This window comes from Oncorhynchus masou, chromosome 6, assembly GCF_036934945.1.
Source record: "Oncorhynchus masou masou isolate Uvic2021 chromosome 6, UVic_Omas_1.1, whole genome shotgun sequence".
Taxonomy (NCBI): Eukaryota; Metazoa; Chordata; class Actinopteri; order Salmoniformes; family Salmonidae; genus Oncorhynchus; species Oncorhynchus masou.
The window spans coordinates 71,338,342-71,364,401 of NC_088217.1; the positions used below are offsets into that span (position 1 = coordinate 71,338,342).

Sequence of the window (26,060 nt, forward strand, 5' to 3'; positions counted from 1 at the left end):
CGGAAGTGAACATAAAAGGCTGGGCAGGTAAGAATGTCTGAACCACGCAGGCACTCAACGTCTTTCCTGCCAGGTAAGGAAGACTGCGCATTCTCTTGTCGTTTAGCCTAGACAGTGATACCAAGAGAAGTTTACTAAGGCTGGAAATACCTATTTGTTTTGTTAATTTGACTCTACAAATGAGAGTGCCAGAGAATGTTTTGTTGTTCTTTCATATCCCCATAGCAGTAACCGCGAGGACCAATGGGGATTGCTGTATTTATGCTCCTGATTCTTCGGCATTGGATCAACAACGTGGAGGGTAAGACTAGAGACCGGATCGAATGGCTTTGATGAAATAACTCCAGTAATTTCTCTTTTTAAGATTACATGTAACTGCAATATATCCAGATTTTTCCCTAGATTATAACAGCTTTATTATACTTTTATAGAGGTAAATATTTCACGTCATACATGAATGCAATGTATTGATTACATTTAAATTAGTTTATTTTATCCAGTGGTTTATATATACAAATATTGATCCAGTGGTTTATATATACAAATATTTATTTATAACCCCACCCACGCACGCACGCAAACACACAATTATTATTGTTATGTATCATGATAACATAACCTATCATTTGCTCTAGTTATTCATGCGCAAATTAACCAGGCGCATCACAAAGACAGAGGTACGAAACAATCACTCATATACTGATATACTATATGCCAGGCAGCAGTGCCGTGAGAAAATGTAACCCGTGCTAGACAGGGCCAACCACGCTGACCACTTCTATATTCTCCGTGTGGTGTCCATGTAGGAACATGTTCGGTTGGCAGCGCAGTGACTTGTGACGAGTGTCTCCAGCTGGGTCCCCACTGTGCATGGTGCACACAAGAGGTAGGCTATACATCTAGGGCAGGGGAACCCAATTACATTCAGCCGTGGGACGATTTTTCCTTCAGCGCATGTTCGGGGGGCCGCATTATAGTTCTAAATAATGTGTGCACTGCACATAGACCGCAAGAGTTCCAAACAGATAAAATATTTGACAAAAACAGAATCATTTCAAACTTGAATTGCATTGGGATACGATCACATATACCTCTCTATTTATGCGTGGGAATACTAGTGAACAGATTTCCTGAATAAAAATAACTTTGACGTCATTTCCTGGGGATTTTACAGTCTTTTATGTCCAAGAACGACATGTGTGTATATATATATATATATATAAAAAAACTGTATATATATAACTATATATCTATATTTTGCACAGAACTTTGGGGGCCAAATAAAATCACAGCCTGTTGAGGAACGCAGTCCAGCAGGAAAACGTGTCATGAATTCATAAATGTACAACTAGACTAACTTGATATGGAATACTGATATGACATGTTGTTGATGGAGCAAATTGCAGTGCAGAGTCAAAAAAAATATTGTTCAATGATTTAATGATGACAATATTTGTAAATGATCTTCAGAAGTTCTACCTTTTTAGTTAGTACTAAAGTATGAATATAACTATTGACTGACGAAACACCAGTAAAATATGTTAAGAGTCTCTGTGTCAGATTGGTTGTAAATGTGGGAGTAAAACCTTGTGGTGTTTTTAACCTCTCAGAATTTCACAGACTCGTTTTTAATTAGTGAGCGATGTGACACGCCGGACGTCCTCCTAGGGAGAGGCTGTCCCCAGGACCAGGTGGAATTTCCTGTGACCAACTCCGAGGTCCTCCGGGACCAGCCTCTCGGGAAGAAGACGGGGAATACCAACAGCACCCAGATTTCACCACAGAAGATGGCCCTCAAACTCAGAACTGGTAAACCCTTATCTATACAGTTACTGATGGAGACCTGGGGGCTGTCGCTGTGTCCATTATTTATACAGTTACTGATGGAGACCTGGGGGCTGTCGCTGTGTCCATTATTTATACAGTTACTGACGGAGACCTGGTGGCAGTCGCTGTGTCCATTATTTATACAGTTACTGATGGAGACCTGGGGGCAGTCGCTGTGTCCATTATCTATACAGTTACTGATGGAGACCTGGGGCAGTCGCTGTGTCCATTATTTATACAGTTACTGATGGAGACCTGGGGGCTGTCGCTGTGTCCATTATTTATACAGTTACTGATGGAGACCTGGGGGCTGTCGCTGTGTCCATTATTTATACAGTTACTGATGGAGACCTGGGGGCAGTCGCTGTGTCCATTATTTATACAGTTACTGATGGAGACCTGGGGGCAGTCGCTGTGTCCATTATTTATACAGTTACTGATGGAGACCTGGGGGCAGTCGCTGTGTCCATTATTTATACAGTTACTGATGGAGACCTGGGGCAGTTGCTGTGTCCATTATTTATACAGTTACTGATGGAGACCTGGGGCAGTCGCTGTGTCCATTATTTATACAGTTACTGATGGAGACCTGGGGCAGTCGCTGTGTCCATTATTTATACAGTTACTGATGGAGACCTGGGGGCGGTCGCTGTGTCCATTATTTATACAGTTACTGATGGAGACCTGGGGCAGTCGCTGTGTCCATTATTTATACAGTTACTGATGGAGACCTGGGGGCGGTCGCTGTGTCCATTATTTATACAGTTACTGATGGAGACCTGGGGGCTGTCGCTGTGTCCATTATTTATACAGTTACTGATGGAGACCTGGGGGCAGTCGCTGTGTCCATTATTTATACAGTTACTGATGGAGACCCGGGGGCTGTCGCTGTGTCCATTATTTATACAGTTACTGATGGAGACCCGGGGGCAGTCGCTGTGTCCATTATTTATACAGTTACTGATGGAGACCTGGGGGCTGTCGCTGTGTCCATTATTTATACAGTTACTGATGGAGACCTGGGGCAGTCGCTGTGTCCATTATTTATACAGTTACTGATGGAGACCTGGGGCAGTCGCTGTGTCCATTATTTATACAGTTACTGATGGAGACCTGGGGGCAGTCGCTGTGTCCATTATTTATACAGTTACTGATGGAGACCTGGGGGCAGTCGCTGTGTCCATTATTTATACAGTTACTGATGGAGACCTGGGGCTGTCGCTGTGTCCATTATTTATACAGTTACTGATGGAGACCTGGGGCTGTCGCTGTGTCCATTATTTACACAGTTACTGATGGAGACCTGGGGCAGTCGCTGTGTCCATTATTTATACAGTTACTGATGGAGACCTGGGGCTGTCGCTGTGTCCATTATTTACACAGTTACTGATGGAGACCTGGGGCAGTCGCTGTGTCCATTATTTATACAGTTACTGATGGAGACCTGGGGCAGTCGCTGTGTCCATTATTTATACAGTTACTGATGGAGACCTGGTGCAGTCGCTGTGTCCATTATTTACACAGTTACTGATGGAGACCTGGGGGCTGTCGCTGTGTCCATTATTTATACAGTTACTGATGGAGACCTGGGGCAGTCGCTGTGTCCATTATTTATACAGTTACTGATGGAGACCTGGGGGCAGTCGCTGTGTCCATTATTTATACAGTTACTGATGGAGACCCGGGGGCGGTCGCTGTGTCCATTATTTATACAGTTACTGATGGAGACCTGGGGCAGTCGCTGTGTCCATTATTTATACAGTTACTGATGGAGACCTGGGGGCAGTCGCTGTGTCCATTATTTATACAGTTACTGATGGAGACCTGGTGCAGTCGCTGTGTCCATTATTTATACAGTTACTGATGGAGACCTGGGGGCAGTCGCTGTGTCCATTATTTATACAGTTACTGATGGAGACCCGGGGCAGTCGCAGAGTCCATTATTTATACAGTTACTGATGGAGACCCGGGGCTGTCGCTGTGTCCATTATTTATACAGTTACTGATGGAGACCCGGGGCAGTCGCTGTGTCCATTATTTATACAGTTACTGATGGAGACCCGGGGGCAGTCGCTGTGTCCATTATTTATACAGTTACTGATGGAGACCCGGGGGCAGTCGCTGTGTCCATTATTTATACAGTTACTGATGGAGACCTGGGGGCTGTCGCTGTGTCCATTATTTATACAGTTACTGATGGAGACCTGGGGGCTGTCGCTGTGTCCATTATTTATACAGTTACTGATGGAGACCTGGGGGCTGTCGCTGTGTCCATTATTTATACAGTTACTGATGGAGACCAGGGGGCAGTCGCTGTGTCCATTATTTATACAGTTACTGATGGAGACCTGGGGGCTGTCGCTGTGTCCATTATTTATACAGTTACTGATGGAGACCCGGGGCTGTCGCTGTGTCCATTATTTATACAGTTACTGATGGAGACCCGGGGCTGTCGCTGTGTCCATTATTTATACAGTTACTGATGGAGACCCGGGGCAGTCGCTGTGTCCATTATTTATACAGTTACTGATGGAGACCTGGGGGCTGTCGCTGTGTCCATTATTTATACAGTTACTGATGGAGACCTGGGGGCTGTCGCTGTGTCCATTATTTATACAGTTACTGATGGAGACCTGGGGGCTGTCGCTGTGTCCATTATTTACACAGTTACTGATGGAGACCTGGGGGCTGTCGCTGTGTCCATTATTTATACAGTTACTGATGGAGACCCGGGGGCAGTCGCTGTGTCCATTATTTATACAGTTACTGATGGAGACCTGGGGCAGTCGCTGTGTCCATTATTTATACAGTTACTGATGGAGACCCGGGGGCAGTCGCTGTGTCCATTATTTATACAGTTACTGATGGAGACCTGGGGGCAGTCGCTGTGTCCATTATTTATACAGTTACTGATGGAGACCTGGTGCAGTCGCTGTGTCCATTATTTATACAGTTACTGATGGAGACCTGGGGGCAGTCGCTGTGTCCATTATTTATACAGTTACTGATGGAGACCCGGGGCAGTCGCTGTGTCCATTATTTATACAGTTACTGATGGAGACCCGGGGCTGTCGCTGTGTCCATTATTTATACAGTTACTGATGGAGACCCGGGGGCAGTCGCTGTGTCCATTATTTATACAGTTACTGATGGAGACCCGGGGCAGTCGCTGTGTCCATTATTTATACAGTTACTGATGGAGACCCGGGGGCTGTCGCTGTGTCCATTATTTATACAGTTACTGATGGAGACCCGGGGGCAGTCGCTGTGTCCATTATTTATACAGTTACTGATGGAGACCTGGGGGCTGTCGCTGTGTCCATTATTTATACAGTTACTGATGGAGACCTGGGGGCAGTCGCTGTGTCCATTATTTATACAGTTACTGATGGAGACCCGGGGGCTGTCGCTGTGTCCATTATTTATACAGTTACTGATGGAGACCTGGGGGCGGTCGCTGTGTCCATTATTTACACAGTTACTGATGGAGACCTGGGGGCTGTCGCTGTGTCCATTATTTACACAGTTACTGATGGAGACCTGGGGGCAGTCGCTGTGTCCATTATTTATACAGTTACTGATGGAGACCTGGGGGCTGTCGCTGTGTCCATTATTTATACAGTTACTGACGGAGACCTGGGGGCTGTCGCTGTGTCAATTATTTACACAGTTATTGATGGAGACCTGGGGGCAGTCGCTGTGTCCATTATTTACACAGTTACTGATGGAGACCTGGGGGCGGTCGCTGTGTCCATTATTTATACAGTTACTGATGGAGACCTGGTGCAGTCGCTGTGTCCATTATTTACACAGTTACTGATGGAGACCTGGGGGCAGTCGCTGTGTCCATTATTTATACAGTTACTGATGGAGACCTGGGGGCTGTCGCTGTGTCCATTATTTATACAGTTACTGATGGAGACCTGGGGGCAGTCGCTGTGTCCATTATTTATACAGTTACTGATGGAGACCTGGGGACAGTCGCTGTGTCCATTATTTATACAGTTACTGATGGAGACCTGGGGGCTGTCGCTGTGTCCATTATTTATACAGTTACTGATGGAGACCCGGGGCAGTCGCTGTGTCCATTATTTATACAGTTACTGATGGAGACCCGGGGGCGGTCGCTGTGTCCATTATTTATACAGTTACTGATGGAGACCTGGGGGCAGTCGCTGTGTCCATTATTTATACAGTTACTGATGGAGACCTGGGGCAGTCGCTGTGTCCATTATTTATACAGTTACTGATGGAGACCTGGGGGCAGTCGCTGTGTCCATTATTTATACAGTTACTGATGGAGACCTGGTGCAGTCACTGTGTCCATTATTTATACAGTTACTGATGGAGACCTGGGGGCAGTCGCTGTGTCCATTATTTATACAGTTACTGATGGAGACCCGGGGCAGTCGCTGTGTCCATTATTTATACAGTTACTGATGGAGACCCGGGGGCTGTCGCTGTGTCCATTATTTATACAGTTACTGATGGAGACCCGGGGGCAGTCGCTGTGTCTATTATTTATACAGTTACTGATGGAGACCTGGGGGCTGTCGCTGTGTCCATTATTTATACAGTTACTGATGGAGACCCGGGGGCAGTCGCTGTGTCCATTATTTATACAGTTACTGATGGAGACCTGGGGGCAGTCGCTGTGTCCATTATTTATACAGTTACTGATGGAGACCCGGGGGCAGTCGCTGTGTCCATTATTTATACAGTTACTGATGGAGACCCGGGGGCGGTCGCTGTGTCCATTATTTATACAGTTACTGATGGAGACCTGGGGCAGTCGCTGTGTCCATTATTTATACAGTTACTGATGGAGACCTGGGGGCAGTCGCTGTGTCCATTATTTATACAGTTACTGATGGAGACCTGGTGCAGTCGCTGTGTCCATTATTTATACAGTTACTGATGGAGACCTGGGGGCAGTCGCTGTGTCCATTATTTATACAGTTACTGATGGAGACCCGGGGCAGTCGCTGTGTCCATTATTTATACAGTTACTGATGGAGACCCGGGGGCTGTCGCTGTGTCCATTATTTATACAGTTACTGATGGAGACCCGGGGGCAGTCGCTGTGTCCATTATTTATACAGTTACTGATGGAGACCCGGGGCAGTCGCTGTGTCCATTATTTATACAGTTACTGATGGAGACCCGGGGGCAGTCGCTGTGTCCATTATTTATACAGTTACTGATGGAGACCTGGGGGCTGTCGCTGTGTCCATTATTTATACAGTTACTGATGGAGACCTGGGGGCTGTCGCTGTGTCCATTATTTATACAGTTACTGATGGAGACCTGGGGGCTGTCGCTGTGTCCATTATTTATACAGTTACTGATGGAGACCAGGGGGCAGTCGCTGTGTCCATTATTTATACAGTTACTGATGGAGACCTGGGGGCTGTCGCTGTGTCCATTATTTATACAGTTACTGATGGAGACCCGGGGGCTGTCGCTGTGTCCATTATTTATACAGTTACTGATGGAGACCCGGGGGCTGTCGCTGTGTCCATTATTTATACAGTTACTGATGGAGACCCGGGGGCAGTCGCTGTGTCCATTATTTATACAGTTACTGATGGAGACCTGGGGGCTGTCGCTGTGTCCATTATTTATACAGTTACTGATGGAGACCTGGGGGCTGTCGCTGTGTCCATTATTTATACAGTTACTGATGGAGACCTGGGGGCTGTCGCTGTGTCCATTATTTACACAGTTACTGATGGAGACCTGGGGGCTGTCGCTGTGTCCATTATTTATACAGTTACTGATGGAGACCCGGGGGCAGTCGCTGTGTCCATTATTTATACAGTTACTGATGGAGACCTGGGGCAGTCGCTGTGTCCATTATTTATACAGTTACTGATGGAGACCCGGGGCAGTCGCTGTGTCCATTATTTATACAGTTACTGATGGAGACCTGGGGGCAGTCGCTGTGTCCATTATTTATACAGTTACTGATGGAGACCTGGTGCAGTCGCTGTGTCCATTATTTATACAGTTACTGATGGAGACCTGGGGGCAGTCGCTGTGTCCATTATTTATACAGTTACTGATGGAGACCCGGGGCAGTCGCTGTGTCCATTATTTATACAGTTACTGATGGAGACCCGGGGCTGTCGCTGTGTCCATTATTTATACAGTTACTGATGGAGACCCGGGGCAGTCGCTGTGTCCATTATTTATACAGTTACTGATGGAGACCCGGGGCAGTCGCTGTGTCCATTATTTATACAGTTACTGATGGAGACCCGGGGCTGTCGCTGTGTCCATTATTTATACAGTTACTGATGGAGACCCGGGGCAGTCGCTGTGTCCATTATTTATACAGTTACTGATGGAGACCTGGGGGCTGTCGCTGTGTCCATTATTTATACAGTTACTGATGGAGACCTGGGGGCAGTCGCTGTGTCCATTATTTATACAGTTACTGATGGAGACCCGGGGGCTGTCGCTGTGTCCATTATTTATACAGTTACTGATGGAGACCTGGGGGCGGTCGCTGTGTCCATTATTTACACAGTTACTGATGGAGACCTGGGGGCTGTCGCTGTGTCCATTATTTACACAGTTACTGATGGAGACCTGGGGGCAGTCGCTGTGTCCATTATTTATACAGTTACTGATGGAGACCTGGGGGCTGTCGCTGTGTCCATTATTTATACAGTTACTGACGGAGACCTGGGGGCTGTCGCTGTGTCAATTATTTACACAGTTATTGATGGAGACCTGGGGGCAGTCGCTGTGTCCATTATTTACACAGTTACTGATGGAGACCTGGGGGCGGTCGCTGTGTCCATTATTTATACAGTTACTGATGGAGACCTGGTGCAGTCGCTGTGTCCATTATTTACACAGTTACTGATGGAGACCTGGGGGCAGTCGCTGTGTCCATTATTTATACAGTTACTGATGGAGACCTGGGGGCTGTCGCTGTGTCCATTATTTATACAGTTACTGATGGAGACCTGGGGGCAGTCGCTGTGTCCATTATTTATACAGTTACTGATGGAGACCTGGGGACAGTCGCTGTGTCCATTATTTATACAGTTACTGATGGAGACCTGGGGGCTGTCGCTGTGTCCATTATTTATACAGTTACTGATGGAGACCCGGGGGCAGTCGCTGTGTCCATTATTTATACAGTTACTGATGGAGACCCGGGGGCGGTCGCTGTGTCCATTATTTATACAGTTACTGATGGAGACCTGGGGGCAGTCGCTGTGTCCATTATTTATACAGTTACTGATGGAGACCTGGGGCAGTCGCTGTGTCCATTATTTATACAGTTACTGATGGAGACCTGGGGGCAGTCGCTGTGTCCATTATTTATACAGTTACTGATGGAGACCTGGTGCAGTCACTGTGTCCATTATTTATACAGTTACTGATGGAGACCTGGGGGCAGTCGCTGTGTCCATTATTTATACAGTTACTGATGGAGACCCGGGGCAGTCGCTGTGTCCATTATTTATACAGTTACTGATGGAGACCCGGGGCTGTCGCTGTGTCCATTATTTATACAGTTACTGATGGAGACCCGGGGCAGTCGCTGTGTCTATTATTTATACAGTTACTGATGGAGACCTGGGGGCTGTCGCTGTGTCCATTATTTATACAGTTACTGATGGAGACCCGGGGGCAGTCGCTGTGTCCATTATTTATACAGTTACTGATGGAGACCTGGGGGCAGTCGCTGTGTCCATTATTTATACAGTTACTGATGGAGACCCGGGGCAGTCGCTGTGTCCATTATTTATACAGTTACTGATGGAGACCCGGGGCTGTCGCTGTGTCCATTATTTATACAGTTACTGATGGAGACCCGGGGCAGTCGCTGTGTCCATTATTTATACAGTTACTGATGGAGACCCGGGGCAGTCGCTGTGTCCATTATTTATACAGTTACTGATGGAGACCCGGGGGCAGTCGCTGTGTCCATTATTTATACAGTTACTGATGGAGACCCGGGGGCTGTCGCTGTGTCCATTATTTATACAGTTACTGATGGAGACCCGGGGGCTGTCGCTGTGTCCATTATTTATACAGTTACTGATGGAGACCCGGGGGCAGTCGCTGTGTCCATTATTTATACAGTTACTGATGGAGACCTGGGGGCTGTCGCTGTGTCCATTATTTATACAGTTACTGATGGAGACCTGGGGGCTGTCGCTGTGTCCATTATTTACACAGTTACTGATGGAGACCTGGGGGCAGTCGCTGTGTCCATTATTTACACAGTTACTGATGGAGACCTGGGGCAGTCGCTGTGGCCATTATTTATACAGTTACTGATGGAGACCCGGGGGCAGTCGCTGTGTCCATTATTTATACAGTTACTGATGGAGACCTGGGGGCGGTCGCTGTGTCCATTATTTACACAGTTACTGATGGAGACCTGGGGGCTGTCGCTGTGTCCATTATTTACACAGTTACTGATGGAGACCTGGGGGCGGTCGCTGTGTCCATTATTTATACAGTTACTGATGGAGACCTGGGGGCTGTCGCTGTGTCCATTATTTATACAGTTACTGACGGAGACCTGGGGGCTGTCGCTGTGTCCATTATTTACACAGTTACTGATGGAGACCTGGGGGCAGTCGCTGTGTCCATTATTTACACAGTTACTGATGGAGACCTGGGGGCTGTCGCTGTGTCCATTATTTATACAGTTACTGATGGAGACCTGGGGGCGGTCGCTGTGTCCATTATTTATACAGTTACTGATGGAGACCTGGTGCATTCGCTGTGTCCATTATTTACACAGTTACTGATGGAGACCTGGGGGCAGTCGCTGTGTCCATTATTTATACAGTTACTGATGGAGACCCGGGGGCTGTCGCTGTGTCCATTATTTATACAGTTACTGATGGAGACCCGGGGGCTGTCGCTGTGTCCATTATTTATACAGTTACTGATGGAGACCTGGGGGCGGTCGCTGTGTCCATTATTTACACAGTTACTGATGGAGACCTGGGGGCAGTCGCTGTGTCCATTATTTACACAGTTACTGATGGAGACCTGGGGGCTGTCGCTGTGTCCATTATTTATACAGTTACTGATGGAGACCCGGGGGCAGTCGCTGTGTCCATTATTTATACAGTTACTGATGGAGACCTGGGGGCAGTCGCTGTGTCCATTATTTACACAGTTACTGATGGAGACCTGGGGGCAGTCGCTGTGTCCATTATTTACACAGTTACTGATGGAGACCTGGGGGCTGTCGCTGTGTCCATTATTTACACAGTTACTGATGGAGACCTGGGGCAGTCGCTGTGTCCATTATTTATACAGTTACTGATGGAGACCTGGGGGCAGTCGCTGTGTCCATTATTTATACAGTTACTGATGGAGACCTGGGGCAGTCGCTGTGTCCATTATTTATACAGTTACTGATGGAGACCTGGGGCAGTCGCTGTGTCCATTATTTATACAGTTACTGATGGAGACCCGGGGGCTGTCGCTGTGTCCATTATTTATTCAGTTACTGATGGAGACCTGGGGCAGTCGCTGTGTCCATTATTTATACAGTTACTGATGGAGACCCGGGGGCTGTCGCTGTGTCCATTATTTATACAGTTACTGATGGAGACCTGGGGGCAGTCGCTGTGTCCATTATTTACACAGTTACTGATGGAGACCTGGGGCAGTCGCTGTGTCCATTATTTATACAGTTACTGATGGAGACCTGGGGGCAGTCGCTGTGTCCATTATTTATACAGTTACTGATGGAGACCTGGGGGCAGTCGCTGTGTCCATTATTTATACAGTTACTGATGGAGACCTGGGGGCTGTCGCTGTGTCCATTATTTATACAGTTACTGATGGAGACCTGGGGCAGTCGCTGTGTCCATTATTTATACAGTTACTGATGGAGACCTGGGGGCAGTCGCTGTGTCCATTATTTACACAGTTACTGATGGAGACCTGGGGGCTGTCGCTGTGTCCATTATTTATACAGTTACTGATGGAGACCTGGGGGCAGTCACCGTGTCCATTATTTATACAGCCATTGGGTACACTGCTCACTGCTCACACTGTGTATACATGTTGGCCTGGCGGTGATTTGAAGTTGATTTAGAAACTCTTTTTGATGAATGAAGGATGTTTAATGAATATTTTCACACAATTTTTCACATAAAGATAATAATATGAATAGAATTTATCACTAGCATGGTCATCCCTTGAACTGAACGCAACCCAGAGAGAGCGAGACAGAAAACACTCTATTCTATTTCTTATTTTTTCGTTCAGGCAGTGAGGTGACCTTCCAGATCAGTGTGCAGCAGACAGAGGACTACCCTGTAGACATCTACTACCTGATGGACCTCTCAGCCTCCATGATTGACGACCTGGAGATGATTAAAGACTTGGGCTCCACCCTGTCCAAAGAGATGGCAAAGCTCACCAGTAAATTCAGACTTGGATTCGGGTCCTTCGTTGAGAAACCAGTCCTCCCGTTCATTAAGATCACTCCTGGAGAGCTGGAGAACCCTTGTAGGTAGGGTACAGTATGGTTGTGAGAAATTCAATGAAAACCATTTGTAACACTATGGTTGAAGTACAAATGAAAACCACGTTCTTTATATAATAATATAATATATGCATTTAGCAGACACTTTTATCCAAAGCGACTTACAGTCATGCGTACATAAGTATGGGTGGTCCCGGGAATCAAACCCCACTACCCTGGCGTTACAAGGGCCCATACTCTACCAACTAAGCTACAAAGGACCATCTTTCTGTGGAAGAGACAGATTTTCTCACTAAAAGAGCTTAGTAAACGACACAATGTTTTTGAGTATGTTTATAGCAAGCTTACTTGTTGTAAGTAATAGTAATAACTAGTAATGATGAATTAGTTAAACAGTGATGGAAATAGTTGGCCCTCAAATTCTTATCTGTAGACATGGAAAGTCGTGGAAAGTTCTGTTATTTTGAATTTGTCTTAGAGTGGAACCCTGGTCATAGATGTAATTCGCTATGTTTCTCTATGGTATTCCCATGCAGGAGTGTGGATGAGAGCTGTCTGCCAACGTTTGGATACAAACACATCCTACCTCTCACCAGCAGCACAGAGAAGTTCAACAATATCATCACCAACCAGCGTGTGTCTGCCAACATCGACCTGCCGGAGTGTGGCTTCGATGCCATTATGCAGGCTGCTGTCTGTGGGGTAAGTGAGAGGGTCTGTGGTTCAGGTTTGATTTGTCCCCAAAGATGGTACCCATTTTAACAGAATGGAATAGAGCTGAATAGAAAATAATACTGCAGAATAGCATATCTTTATTTTTCAAGGCAACTTCAGGTGTTCTTTGACAATGGACTATTGTATTAGTGCAGTGTAATAATCTCTCATCTCTTCCTGTTAGGACAAGATAGGCTGGAGGAACGACTCCATGCGTCTGCTGGTGTTTGTGAGCGACGCCGACTCTCACTTTGGGATGGACAGCAAGATGTCAGGCATCGTTGTCCCTAACGACGGGGAGTGCCATCTGGACAGCAACAATGAATACTCTATGGCTGCCCATCTCGTAAGGGGACAGTCACATCAGATTAATTTATTATTTCTATGACTGGGGTTGTAATACTATGATTCACTGTTTATGATACTATAACATGGCTTTCATTCCTATCCATGGTGAAGGAGTGTCCCTTTACTGTAAAGACTACTGGCTCTTTGGGGCCTAGGCCGGTTGACTGTAAATCACTTTTTATTTCTGTTGATGTGAAAAGGGCTTTAGAAATGCGTGTAATTGTTTCATTCATTGGGATGAAATACAATGGTCCGAGGTTTTAAAAATACTGACTTTGTCCGTCCAGGAATACCCAACTCTGGGACAGCTGATGGATAAACTGGTGGACAACAATATCCTGCTTATATTCGCTGTGACGGAAAATCAGAAACACAACTACGAGGTGAGAACTTCTCCTTCTCCCTCCATTGTCCTTTTCCCAACAGCAATGTGACGTTTACCTGTCAGAAAACACCGGGTGGAAACGAGGTATTGCGGTAAGCCGGTTATGGAATGGAGAAGGAACATGTATCTCTGTGTATCGTTGAGGTTAGCATGTTTGATTCGCTAAGTGCTCTCTGTGGGCGTGTTGGAACAAGTGCTCTCTTCTTCCTGTTTTGGGTAGAACATATTTCCTTATGATGTTGCTGTGATTGGTCGCCCAGCCTACATAAACAGTAACAGTGTGTCTGTTGTGTGTTTTATCACAGAACTATGCAAGTTTCATACCTGGTGCCACGGTGGGGGTTCTGGAATCAGATTCAAGGAACATCCTGGAACTGATTGTGACGGCGTATAAAGTAAGAGTCCGATTCTGTCACTGTGGGAGTACAGTGTGTTTGTTAGTTAGCAGGACTATTGAGACTTGCTGAGTACATGGGCGTAGTGACCTCTGACTAGCTGCCTCGGCTTCCTTTCTGTTTATCTCGTCGTCCCCCCCTCTCATCCCTGTCTCTCCGTTCCTCCCCCCCCCCTCCCTCTCCTCTCTGCACCTCGGTATGCTGTCAGCAGGTCTGTACTCACCCCTGCTGTTTGATCCTCTGTCGTGTGTTCCTCCCTATAGTCTATTCCCTATTGGCTTCAGGCCTATAGGCAGTGTGTGTGTGTGTGTGTGTGTGTGTGTATGTGTGTGTGTGGGTGTGTGCGAGTGTATGCACGAGGGTATGCGCGAGTGGTGTGTGTGCGTGCGTGTGCGTTGAGGGTGATGAGAGCAGACCCACAGCTTCTAATCATTTCATCAGACACTTCCTGAACAGCCTACCATAGCCAAGTCTAGCTATGCCAAGGGGCTTCACTGAGAGCTTTATTCAATACCGAGCTAATGGCAAGCACTTAGCATCTATCATCTAGCATAATAAGAAATGTACAGGACACTATTAAGGGGTTAGCTATTAAGGGGTTAGCCACATTACTAATGTAGCTTATTTTGGGGATAACTAGATATTGATTTAGTGCTCGTCATAGTACACTGTACAGTGAGTACACTACTGCTCCAGCTGTGTCTCGGCTCAAGCCTTTTCTCTCACGCATCACGCAGACCACATCTTCCCTGAAGGAACTGAAAAGTTAAAAAATGTCAAGTACTCTGTCAACACTGTGTTTACTAAGAGAAAAAGTCCGAAGAGTCATATCTACCTCACTGTACCCTATGGTGATTGGCTACTAACACCTGGGATACCTGGGAGCTTGACGGAATACCTGGGAAGATACTGGGATCATGACTCACACCGCTCAGAGAAAGGGACTTACCTATATAGTGGAAGATTAGAAATGAATAGGCCCAGCTGGGTAAACCTTAGCGGTGTTGGAGCATTCCGTAGCCTTAGAAAGGGGGTAATAAGTCAGTGGTTGCAGAAGCTTATAATGGTTCTCTCTCCTCTCTCTCTCTCTCTCTCTCTCTCTCTCTCTCTCTCTCTCTCTCTCTCTCTCTCTCTCTCTCTCTCTCTCACACACATACTCACGCGCACACAGACTCTCACACACATACTCACGTGCACACAGACTCTCTCTCACACACACACACACACACACACACACACACACACACACACACACACACACACACACACACACACACACACACACACACACACACACACACACACACACTCATGTGCACACAGACACACACAGGACTAGGACCTGACCATGACCCCGTTATAGGTTACCTTTGTGTTTCCAGGAGCTGCGGTCTGAGATAGAGCTGGAGGTACTAGGAGACACGGAGGATCTACAGATCTCCTTCACAGCGATCTGTCAGGATGGGACGGTACTACCTGGACAGAAACGATGCTCCAACGTCAAAGCTGGAGACACGGTTTGTTCCTATTTTGCTGGTTAGTTGGTCAGTGATATTCAAGAACAATATCCCCATATGTTCCCTCTTGTCGTAAATAAGTTTCCAACTGACTATACAGCCACCTGAAAGCATGACTGATATAACATCCACCCTTCAATCTCTGTGATTCCCAGGTCTCCTTCAACGTGACTGTAGAACTCTCTGAGTGTCTCGACGGTCCCCAGCGTTTCCTCATCAAACCGGTGGGCTTTCAGGACCCCCTGGAGATAGACCTGGAGTCCCTGTGCTCCTGTGCCTGTCAGCAGACCCCCGAGCCCAACAGCAGCCACTGCAGTCTGGGCCGGGGATCTCTGGAGTGTGGCTCCTGTCTGTGTGATCCCGGGTACATGGGTTCCAAGTGTGAGTGTACGGAGGAGAGCGTCCAGAGCAGTAACTGCAAGGAAAGTGGCGCTCTGGAGTCCTGTGGCGGGCAAGGGGAGTGTTACTGCGGCCAGTGTGTGTGTCACCCGTCTAGTTTCGGACGCGTCTACGGGGCCTACTGCGAGTGTGACGACTTCTCGTGTGTGAGGTTCCGAGGGGTCCTCTGTGGAGGTGTGTACGTATGGTCGAAACACGGACTTCCATGATGAGCATTGTGGTTTCACCTCTTCCTCTTTTGATGAAAACAGACAATGTACTGACATCACAGTGACACAGTAATATAACACATGACCTTAGGATATACTGTAGTTACTTTCTTGTGTGTGTGTGTGTGTGTGTGTGTGTGTGTGTGTGTGTGTGTGTGTGTGTGTGTGTGTGTGTGTGTGTGTGTGTGTGTGTGTGTGTGTAGGTCACGGGGACTGTGACTGCGGCGAGTGTGTGTGTCAGAGCGGCTGGACGGGGGAGTACTGTAACTGCAGCAGCAGCAGGGACACGTGTGTGTCGGAGGACGGAGCGCTGTGCAGCGGACGGGGGAAGTGTGTGTGCGGGAAGTGTGTGTGTTCCATGCCCGGAGCCTCTGGAGACACCTGTGAAAAGTGCCCTACCTGTGGAGACTCCTGTAGCTCTGCTAGGTAAGAAGAGCATACAGCTGTCCAGTTTCCCAATGGGTTATATACAGCTGAAGTCGGAAGTTTACATGCACCTTAGCCAAATACATTTAAACTCTGTTTTTCACAATTCCTGACATTTAATCCTAGTAAAAATTCCCTGTCTTAGGTCAGTTAGGATCACCACTTTATTTTAAGAATGTGAAATGTCAGAATGATTAGCAGAGAGAATGATTTATTTCCCAGTGGGTCAGAAGTTTACATACACTCAATTAGTATTTGGGAGCATTGCCTTTAAATTGTATAACTTGAGTCAAACATTTCGGGTAGCCTTCCACAGGCTTCCCACAATACATTGGGAGAATTTTGGCCCATTCCTCCTGACAGAGCTGGTGTAACTGAGTCAGGTTTGTAGGCCTCCTTGCTCGCATACGCTTTTTCAGTTCTGCCCACACATTTTCTATAGGATTGAGGTCAGGGCTTTGTGATGGCCACTCCAATACCTTGACTTTGTTGTCCTTACACCATTTTGCCACAACTTTGGAAGTATGCTTGGGGTCATTGTCCATTTGGAAGACCCATTTGCTACCAAGCTTTCACTTCCTGACTGATGTCTTGAGATGCTGCTTCAATACATCCACATAATTGTCCTCCCTCATGATGCCATCTATTTTGTGAAGTGCACCAGTCCCTCCTGCAGCAAAGCACCCCCACAACATGCTTCCACCCTCATGCTTCACGGTTGCGATGGTGTTCTTCGGCTTGCAAGCGACCCCTTTTTCCTCCAAACATAACGATGTTCATTATGGCCAAACAGTTCTATTTTTGTTTCATCAGACCAGAGGACATTTCTCCAAAAAGTACGATCTTTGTCCCCATGCCGTAGTCTGGCTTTTTTATGGCAGTTTGGGAGCAGTGGTTTCTTCCTTGCTGAGCAGGTCGATATGGGACTCGTTTTACTGTGGATATAGATAATTTTGTACCTGATTCCTCCAGCATCTTCACAAGGTCCTTTGCTGTTTTTCTAGGATTGATTTGCACTTTTCGCACCAAAGTACGTTAATCTCTAAGAGACAGAATGAGTCCCCTTCCTGAGCGGTATGATGGCTTTGTGGTCCCATGGTGTTTGTACTTGCATACTATTGTTTGTACAGATGAACGTGATACCTTCAGGCGTTTGGAAATTGCTCCCAAGGGTGAACCAGACTTGTGGAGGTCTACAATTGTTTTGGCTGATTTCTTTTGATTTTCCCATGATGTCAAGCAAAGTGGCACTGAGTTTGAAGGTAGGCCTTGAAATACATCCACAGGTACACCTCCAATTGACTCAAATTATGTCAATTAGCCTATCAGACACTTCTCAAGCCATGACATCATTTTCTGGAAGATTATAAGTGAAACAATTTACAGACAGATTATAAATTAAATAATCTGTCTGTAAACAATTGTTGGAAAAATGACTTGTGTCATGCACAAAGTAGATGTTCTAACTGACTTGCCAAAACCATAGTTTGTTAACAAGAAATTTGTGGAGTGGTTGAAAAATGAGTTTTAATGTAAACTTCCGACTTCAACTATATACAGCGCTTTCAGAAACTATTCATGCCCCTTGACTTATTCCGCATTTTGTTGTGTTACAGACTGAATTCAAAGTGGATTAAATAAATACAAATTGTCACTCATCTACACACATTACCCCATTATGACAATGTTACAACCTGTTTTTAGACATTTCTGCAAATGTGTTAAAAGTTAAATCCAGAAATATCTCATTTAGGTAGGTTTTCACATCCCTGCATCATTAGAAGCACGTTTGGCAGTGATTACAGCTGTGAGTCTTTCTGGATAAGTCTGTAAGAGCTTTGCACACCTGGATTGCACATCATTCTTTTAAAAATTCTTCAAGCTCTGTCAAATTGGTTGTTGATCATTGCTAGACAGCCATTTTCAAGTCTTGACTGATTTTCAAGATGATTTCAAGTAAAAACTGTAACTAGGCCATTCGGGATCATTCAATGTCGTCTTGGTAAACAACTCTAGTGTATATTTGGCCTTGTGTTTTAGGTTATTGTCCTGCTGAAAGGTGCATTTGTCTCCCCGTGTCTGTTGGAAAGCAGACTGAACCAGGTTTTCCTCTAGGATTTTTCCTGTGCTTAGCTTTATTCCGTTTATTTTTTGTTACGGTTTTCTTGAGGTGAAGGAGAGGAGGAAAATGCAGAAATGCAGCGTGGTTATTTCGATTAATGTTTAATAAGAAGATAAACACGAACAATACAAACAATAAACGTAACGTGAAAACCTAAACAGCCTTATCTGGTGCAAACTAACACAGAGACAGGAACAATCACCCACGAAACACTCAAAGAATATGGCTGCCTAAATATGGTTCCCCATCAGAGACAACGATAAACACCTGCCTCTGATTGAGAACCACTTCAGGCAACCATAGGCTTTTCTAGATAACCCCACTATACCACAATCCCAATACCTACAAAAAAGAACAAGACAAAACACACCACATAATTAACCCATGTCCCACCCTGGCCTGACCAAAATAATAAAGAAAACACAAAATACTAAGACCAGGGTGTGACATTTTTATCCCCCCAAAAAACTCCCTAGTCCTTGCTGATGACAAGCATTCCCACAACATGATGCAGCCACCACCATGCTTAAAAATATGAAGACTGGTATTCAGTGATGTGTTGTGTTGGATTTGCTCCAAACATAACATTTTGTATTCAGCGCATAAAGTTAATTTCTTTGCAACATTTTTAGCAGTTTTACTTTTTGTTTTTTTGTTTTACTTTATTACAAGCAGGATGCATGTTTAGGAATATTTGTATTGTGTACAGGCGTCCTTCTTTTCACTCTGTAATTTAGGTTAGTATTGTGGAGTAACTACAATGTTGTTGATCCATCCTCAGTTTTCTCTTATCACAGCCATTAAACTGTAACTGTTTTAAAGTCACCATTAGCCTCATGGTGAAATCCCTGAGCGGTTTCCTTCCTCTCTAGCAACTGAGTTAGAGAGGATGCCTGTATCTTTGTAGTGACTGTGTGTATTACCATCCAAAAGGTAATTAATAAGACGATGGAAAACATCCCTGGTCTTTGTGATTGAATCTGTGTTTGAAATTCACTGCTCGACTAAGGGACCATTCAGATAATTGTATGTGTGGAGTTACAGAGATGAGATAGTCATTCAAAAAAAAATAATGTTAAACACTATTATTGAGCACATAGTGCGTCCATTATGTTACTTGTTAAGCGCATTTTTACTCCTGAACTTAGCAAGGGGTTGAATCCTTATTGATTCACGACATTTCAGCTTTTCATTTTGAATTCATTAGTACAATGTTGTAAAAACATAATTCCGCTTTGACATGATGGCATATTGTTTGTAGGCCAGTGACATCAAATGCAGATTGTGGAAAATCTCATGGGGTGTGAAAACGTTCTGAAGGTACTGTAGGCCGTCTGTGTCAGCCATGACAACAGCGACTGTAGACAGTACAGCAAGTAAATATACCACTGAAAGTGATGAGATGCCAACACTTATAGCAAGTGTCTTGAACACACTAGCCCACATCCTGTGAAACCTTGTTCCTGTTCCACACTAGCCCACATCCTGTGAAACCTTGTTCCTGTTCCGCACTAGCCCACATCCTGTGAAACCTTGTTCAAGTTCCACACTAGCCCACATCCTGTGAAACCTTGTTCCTATTCCGCACTAGCCCACATCCTGTGAAACCTTGTTCCTGTTCCGCACTAGCCCACATTCTGTGAAACCTTGTTCCTGTTCCGCACTAGCCCACATCCTGTGAAACCTTGTTCCTGTTCCGCACTAGCCCACATCCTGTGAAACCTTGTTCCTGTTCCACACTAGCCCACATCCTGTGAAACCTTGTTCCTGTTCCGCACTAGCCCACATCCTGTGAAACCTTGTTCCTGTTCCACACTAGCCCACATCCTGTGAAACCTTGTTCCTGTTCCACACTAGCCCACATCCTGTGAAACCCTGTTCCTGTTCCGCACTAGCCCACATCCTGTGAAACCTTGTTCCTGTTCCGCACTAGCCCACATCCTGTGAAACCTTGTTCCTGTTCCGCACTAGCCCACATCCTGTGAAACCTTGTTCCTGTTCCACACTAGCCCACATCCTGTGAAACCTTGTTCCTGTTCCACACTAGCCCACATCCTGTGAAACCTGGGTCATGTTCAGCAGAAACTGTTCAGAGGTCCAATAAAAACAAGTAATGATTTCCTACAGCTTTGCAAAGCCCTTCGCTTTTTATTTGACTAATTGATTCTTGCCGGTCTTTCCTTTTTCTTTTCTTTTTTTCCTAGCCAGGTTTGTCGCCTCTTTTCAGTACTGGGATATAATGTTCACCTCATCTTGTCTGAATTTGTCTGCATGTTCCTGAGGGCATCAAAAGACAGCCAACAACAGTGCTGGAGTATTTCCTTTCTCTATTGTAAAGGACCTGTCACACACAGTCCATCTGACACCACCATTATGTGCTAGACTACACAGAGAGAGAGAGAGAGAAGGAGAGAGAGCAGCCTCAGGAACAAACTGAAATCTGGCCAAGGCTTCTTCTGTTCACTCTTTATCAGGGAACACAAATAACCCTCCTGTTAAGGCCAGCACTCAACACGTGACCGATGTTGTGTGTGTGTGTGTGTGTGTGTGTGTTCCTCAGGACCTGTGTGGAGTGTCATCTACAAGCAGAAGACGAGGCCACAGAGGAGTGTGTCCAAAGGTGCAGCATCCCTCACGTCTTCGTCAACAATTCCACAGGTCAGTTACTCCTACCTGTCTGTCTTTCTGTCTGAGCTGTTTATAGACAAGCGTAGCCGAATCATGACTGATAAGATTCGAATGAATATTGTGAAGAGTGAAATGAGAACTGGAGAGAGAGTGACAGCCGAAACAGCGTTACACCGACCTGTCCAGATTGACCACTTGTATTAATCAAATGTGTGATTGCTATTCTTGATGCCGGACTATTCCTGCATCCAGTGGGGACATGGTTTCCTTGCCAACCCTGATGAAGACGTTTCTGGGGGAACTTTCCCTTGCCTGGCCCTTCCTCCTCCCTGTTTAATATGATCACCCCACGTTGTTTGTACTGAACAGACTAGCATGTAAAGTTCCCCCACGGGTCAGAGATCTGGAGGTATTCTGGCCCGTCCTGCATCAAGTGTCTCTCTTTGCCCTTATCGTCACTCTCTCTTCAACCCTCTCCCTCTCCATCAGAACACTGTCTTGGTCCAGTGTTCACCTGACACTAGACAAAGGGGAACATATTATTTACCATGTCCTACAGACGGGGCTATTGTGGTGCTGGTTGAAAATACAAGGACCTGACTCTGAGGGTTTGTTCCTATAAAGGGGAGCTTATTTTGAACCCGCTCACACTAATGCAAGCTGAGAGGTGTATCTGATCATCGCACCAGATCTTCAGGACTCAGATGTGAAATACAATGGTGTGACACACACACACATTCACACAACATAGATCTTGGCCTTTGATATGGGAATCATATTGGCAGCAGAATAGAGAGGAGGGTGTCCTCTTACGTCCTATTACAATGCAGAGGGAAGTTGATATGTGGCTTATTCATTCATCCCATCTTCATAGCTGTGTACATGTCCACATTCCTTTTCAGAATACGATGAGAGCCGGTCCACGCTGTGTACCCTAAAGAGTGAGAACAACTGCTTCATCTCTTTCAGTGTGGTGGCTGAAGACGCAGGGAGTACTGTGTATAATCTAAAGATGTACGGTAAGGTCAACGCCCACACCTTGGGGCCAGATTCACTGAAAGGTTTTTGAACGTCACATAAAAGTACGAACAGTGAGAGAATGAAGGTGTTGTAAGCGAAGGAACGAGGCCAGGCGTTTAAGTGGAAGTAGACATTGATGGCGAATCGTTTTATTTACAGTCCTTTCTCGAAAGTAATTAATGCAACTGGTAAAGGGGCTTAGTGAATCGGACTGGGTCAATACATACAGTTAATCAGTTAACAGGCAGAAGTGAAAATCTCAGTGGGAAACCTTGGAAACAGAATGCCTAATGATCTGTTTCCACATTTATTTTTTATTACCTTTATTTAACTACAGAAGTCAGTTAAGAACACATTCTTATTTACAATGACGTCCTACCCCGATCAAACCCGGACGACACTGGGCCAATTGTGCACCGCCCTATGGGACTCCCAATCACGGCCGGTTGTGATACAGCCTGGAATCGAACCAGGGTGTCTGTCGTGATGCCTCAAGCACTGACATGCAGTGCCTTAGACCGCTGCGCCACTCGGGAGCAAATGATGAGTCTGATCACTGTAATGATTACTGTAATATAAAATATATTGCCTTGCGAAAGTATTCGGCCCCCTTGAACTTTGCGACCTTCTGACACATTTCAGGCTTCAAACATAAAGATATAAAACTGTATTTTTTTGTGAAGAATCAACAACAAGTGGGACACAATCATGAAGTGGAACGACATTTATTGGATATTTCAAACTTTTTTAACAAATCAAAAACTGAAAAATTGGGCGTGCAAAATTATTCAGCCCCTTTACTTTCAGTGCAGCAAACTCTCTCCAGAAGTTCAGTGAGGATCTCTGAATGATCCAATGTTGACCTAAATGACTAATGATGATAAATACAATCCACCTGTGTGTAATCAAGTCTCCGTATAAATGCACCTGCACTGTGATAGTCTCAGAGGTCTGTTCATAGGACAACAATCAGTCGTATATTGCACAAATCTGGCCTTTATGGAAGAGTGGCAAGAAGAAAGCCATTTCTTAAAGATATCCATAAAAAGTGTTGTTTAAAATTTGCCACAAGCCACCTGGGAGACACACCAAACATGTGGAAGAAGGTGCTCTGGTCAGATGAAACCAGAATTGAACTTTTTGGCAACAATGCAAAACGTTATGTTTGGCGTAAAAGCAACACAGCACATCACCCTGAACACACCATACCCACTGTCAAACATGGTGGTGGCAGCATCATGGTTTGGGCCTGCTTTTCTTCAGCAGGGACAGGGAAGATGGTTAAAATTGATGGGAAGATGGATGGAGCCAAATACAGGACCATTCTGGAAGAAAACCTGATGGAGTCTGCAAAAGACCTGAGACTGGGACGGAGATTTGTCTTCCAACAAGACAATGATCCAAAACATAAAGCAAAATCTACAATGGAATGGTTCAAAAATAAACATATCCAGGTGTTAGAATGGCCAAGTCAAAGTCCAGACCTGAATCCAATCGAGAACCTGTGGAAAGAACTGAAAACTGCTGTTCACAAATGCTCTCCATCCAACCTCACTGAGCTCGAGCTGTTTTGCAAGGAGGAATGGGAAAAAATGTCAGTCTCTCGATGTGCAAAACTGATAGAGACATACCCCAAGCGACTTACAGCTGTAATCGCAGCAAAAGGTGGCGCTACAAAGTATTAACTTAAGGGGGCTGAATAATTTTGCACGCCCAATTTTTCAGTTTTTGATTTGTTAAAAAAGTTTGAAATATCCAATAAATGTCGTTCCACTTCATGATTGTGTCCCACTTGTTGTTGATTCTTCACAAAAAAATACAGTTTTATATCTTTATGTTTGAAGCCTGAAATGTGGCAAAAGGTTGCAAAGTTCAAGGGGGCCGAATACTTTCGCAAGGCACTGTATATTTGTAACATTAGCATAAAAGTTCCCCATTTCTATCACAACCAGGGTAGCGGTTACTGTAATGAGCAACGAATTTATCTCGCCAAGTGTGCTACAAAAAAACTTGCTATTACAATTACACCTTGAAAAAGTGTCTCTGTGATGACTACGGAAGTAACTGTGTGTCTGTCTCTCTCTCTCCATCCCTCCAGACTGTCCTGAGCCCCCCAACATAGCTATGATTGTACTGGGGGTCTCTCTGTCCATCCTCACCATCGGCCTCATCCTGCTGGGGGTGTGGAAGCTGTTGATCTCAGTCCACGACCGCAATGAGGTCGCCAAGTTTGAGGCCGAGAGGGCAAAGGCTAAATGGCAGTCGGTAAGATGGTGTCCTTGTCCTCATTTGCTCTGTCTAATGTCAATTGCTTTTAAATTCTTGTAGAATTTTATTGTTAAACCGTTTTTTTTCTTTCCCACAGGGTACAAACCCTCTGTTTAGAAGCTCGACATCAACGTTTAAAAATGTAACTTATAAAAGTGCAGGGGGACCGAAAGTTGATATTCATTCAATGGATGGCTGCTGATGGTGACATCAGTGTGTGTGTGTGTGTGCGTGTGCATGTGTGTGTGTGGTGTAAGGACAAATTGTAAACACCTGTGTGGCTCAGTGTGGCTCAGTCGGTAGAGCATGGCGCTTGCAACGCCAAGCGTCGTGGGTTCGATTCCCGCTGGGGCCACCCATATGTAAAAAGTAGTGGCCCCAGCCGACTTGTAAGTCGCTTTGGACAAAAGCGTCTGCTAAATGGGATATATTATTATATTATTATATATTAAACACCACAATGTACAACATTGTATCACTCCAAAAGGTCTGGATCTTCTTCAGGGATGCTATCTCATATCAGCAGACAGAAAATAGAATGTCTAGCTATGAATCATCTCTAAATGAATGACTTTGATTTTGCTGCTCTCTGGTACAAACACTCTGCTGAACTGAACACTGGATTTTCCCATTTAGATTGTTACAGATTTAGGATCTTAATTTGATCACCCCGTTGCAGGAGAACTTTCCTGCAATGCAGGAAATGTCAGAATTGTTGTGTATTTGAGGTTTAAAAAGGTTTCTGAAGTTTGTAATTTCCGCTTTGAAATTTCAGACTTGATTTTCCCCTACAAAAAATATGTAAACCTCTACAACAATATCCATGTGTAATTCACATAATTATTTACATTTCTGGTTTCTGCAGGATTATTTTCCTGCTGTAGCAAACTGGCTCAAATTATGATTCTACATCTTTACTTTTTTTTGATAGATTTTGGTTTGGGACAAAGGAAGCCTAAACCTGAGAACAAACTGAGTAGGCTTGATACTACTGCAATAATGTTTCATGTTTTTTGTGTTATAAAAGTTTTGTTTGGGGTTTTGAATCGAGGCTGAGCCTTGAATGATGTAATCTTGATTGGAATCATTTTGAGGAGAATAATGGATTAACTTCAATGTAAGGCGCAAAAATAAAGTTGAACTTTTGAGTTGTTGCCACTTCATCATGTTCGTCATGTTTTGATTTATTATCGGCCAGTGTAAATGATGTAAGCCTATTGTTGAGTATTATTTGAAATAGACTATCGGCGTTCTTCTAAAACGTGTGTAAAAACCATAAAAGCCGACCCCCGCCCAAAAAAAATTGTCTGGAAGAAATG

General features: G+C 45.1%; 1 protein-coding gene across 5 annotated transcripts; it reads left to right on the forward strand.

Annotated features, from left to right (window-relative positions):
* On the forward strand, positions 1-25,904 carry LOC135542565 (integrin beta-6-like). 5 transcript variants are annotated; one of them, XR_010456107.1, is made up of 17 exons: positions 6-73; positions 226-301; positions 807-886; positions 1,611-1,809; positions 12,091-12,337; positions 12,847-13,012; positions 13,209-13,370; positions 13,660-13,755; positions 14,063-14,152; positions 15,535-15,669; positions 15,825-16,242; positions 16,481-16,703; positions 21,386-21,483; positions 22,356-22,472; positions 24,572-24,738; positions 24,839-25,014; positions 25,198-25,904. XR_010456107.1 is itself a non-coding variant. In XM_064969645.1 (16 exons), the coding sequence occupies exons 2-16, from the start codon at positions 244-246 to the stop codon at positions 24,941-24,943; spliced, it is 2,361 nt and encodes a 786-aa protein (XP_064825717.1). In that variant the 5' UTR covers positions 1-73; positions 229-243; the 3' UTR covers positions 24,944-25,904. The 5 variants fall into 5 exon arrangements, 4 of the variants coding, with proteins under 4 accessions (XP_064825717.1, XP_064825714.1, XP_064825716.1 ...); XM_064969645.1 differs by having other exon boundaries at positions 1-73; positions 229-301; positions 24,839-25,904; XM_064969642.1 differs by having other exon boundaries at positions 24,839-25,904.
* The last annotated feature ends 156 nt before the right edge of the window (positions 25,905-26,060 follow it).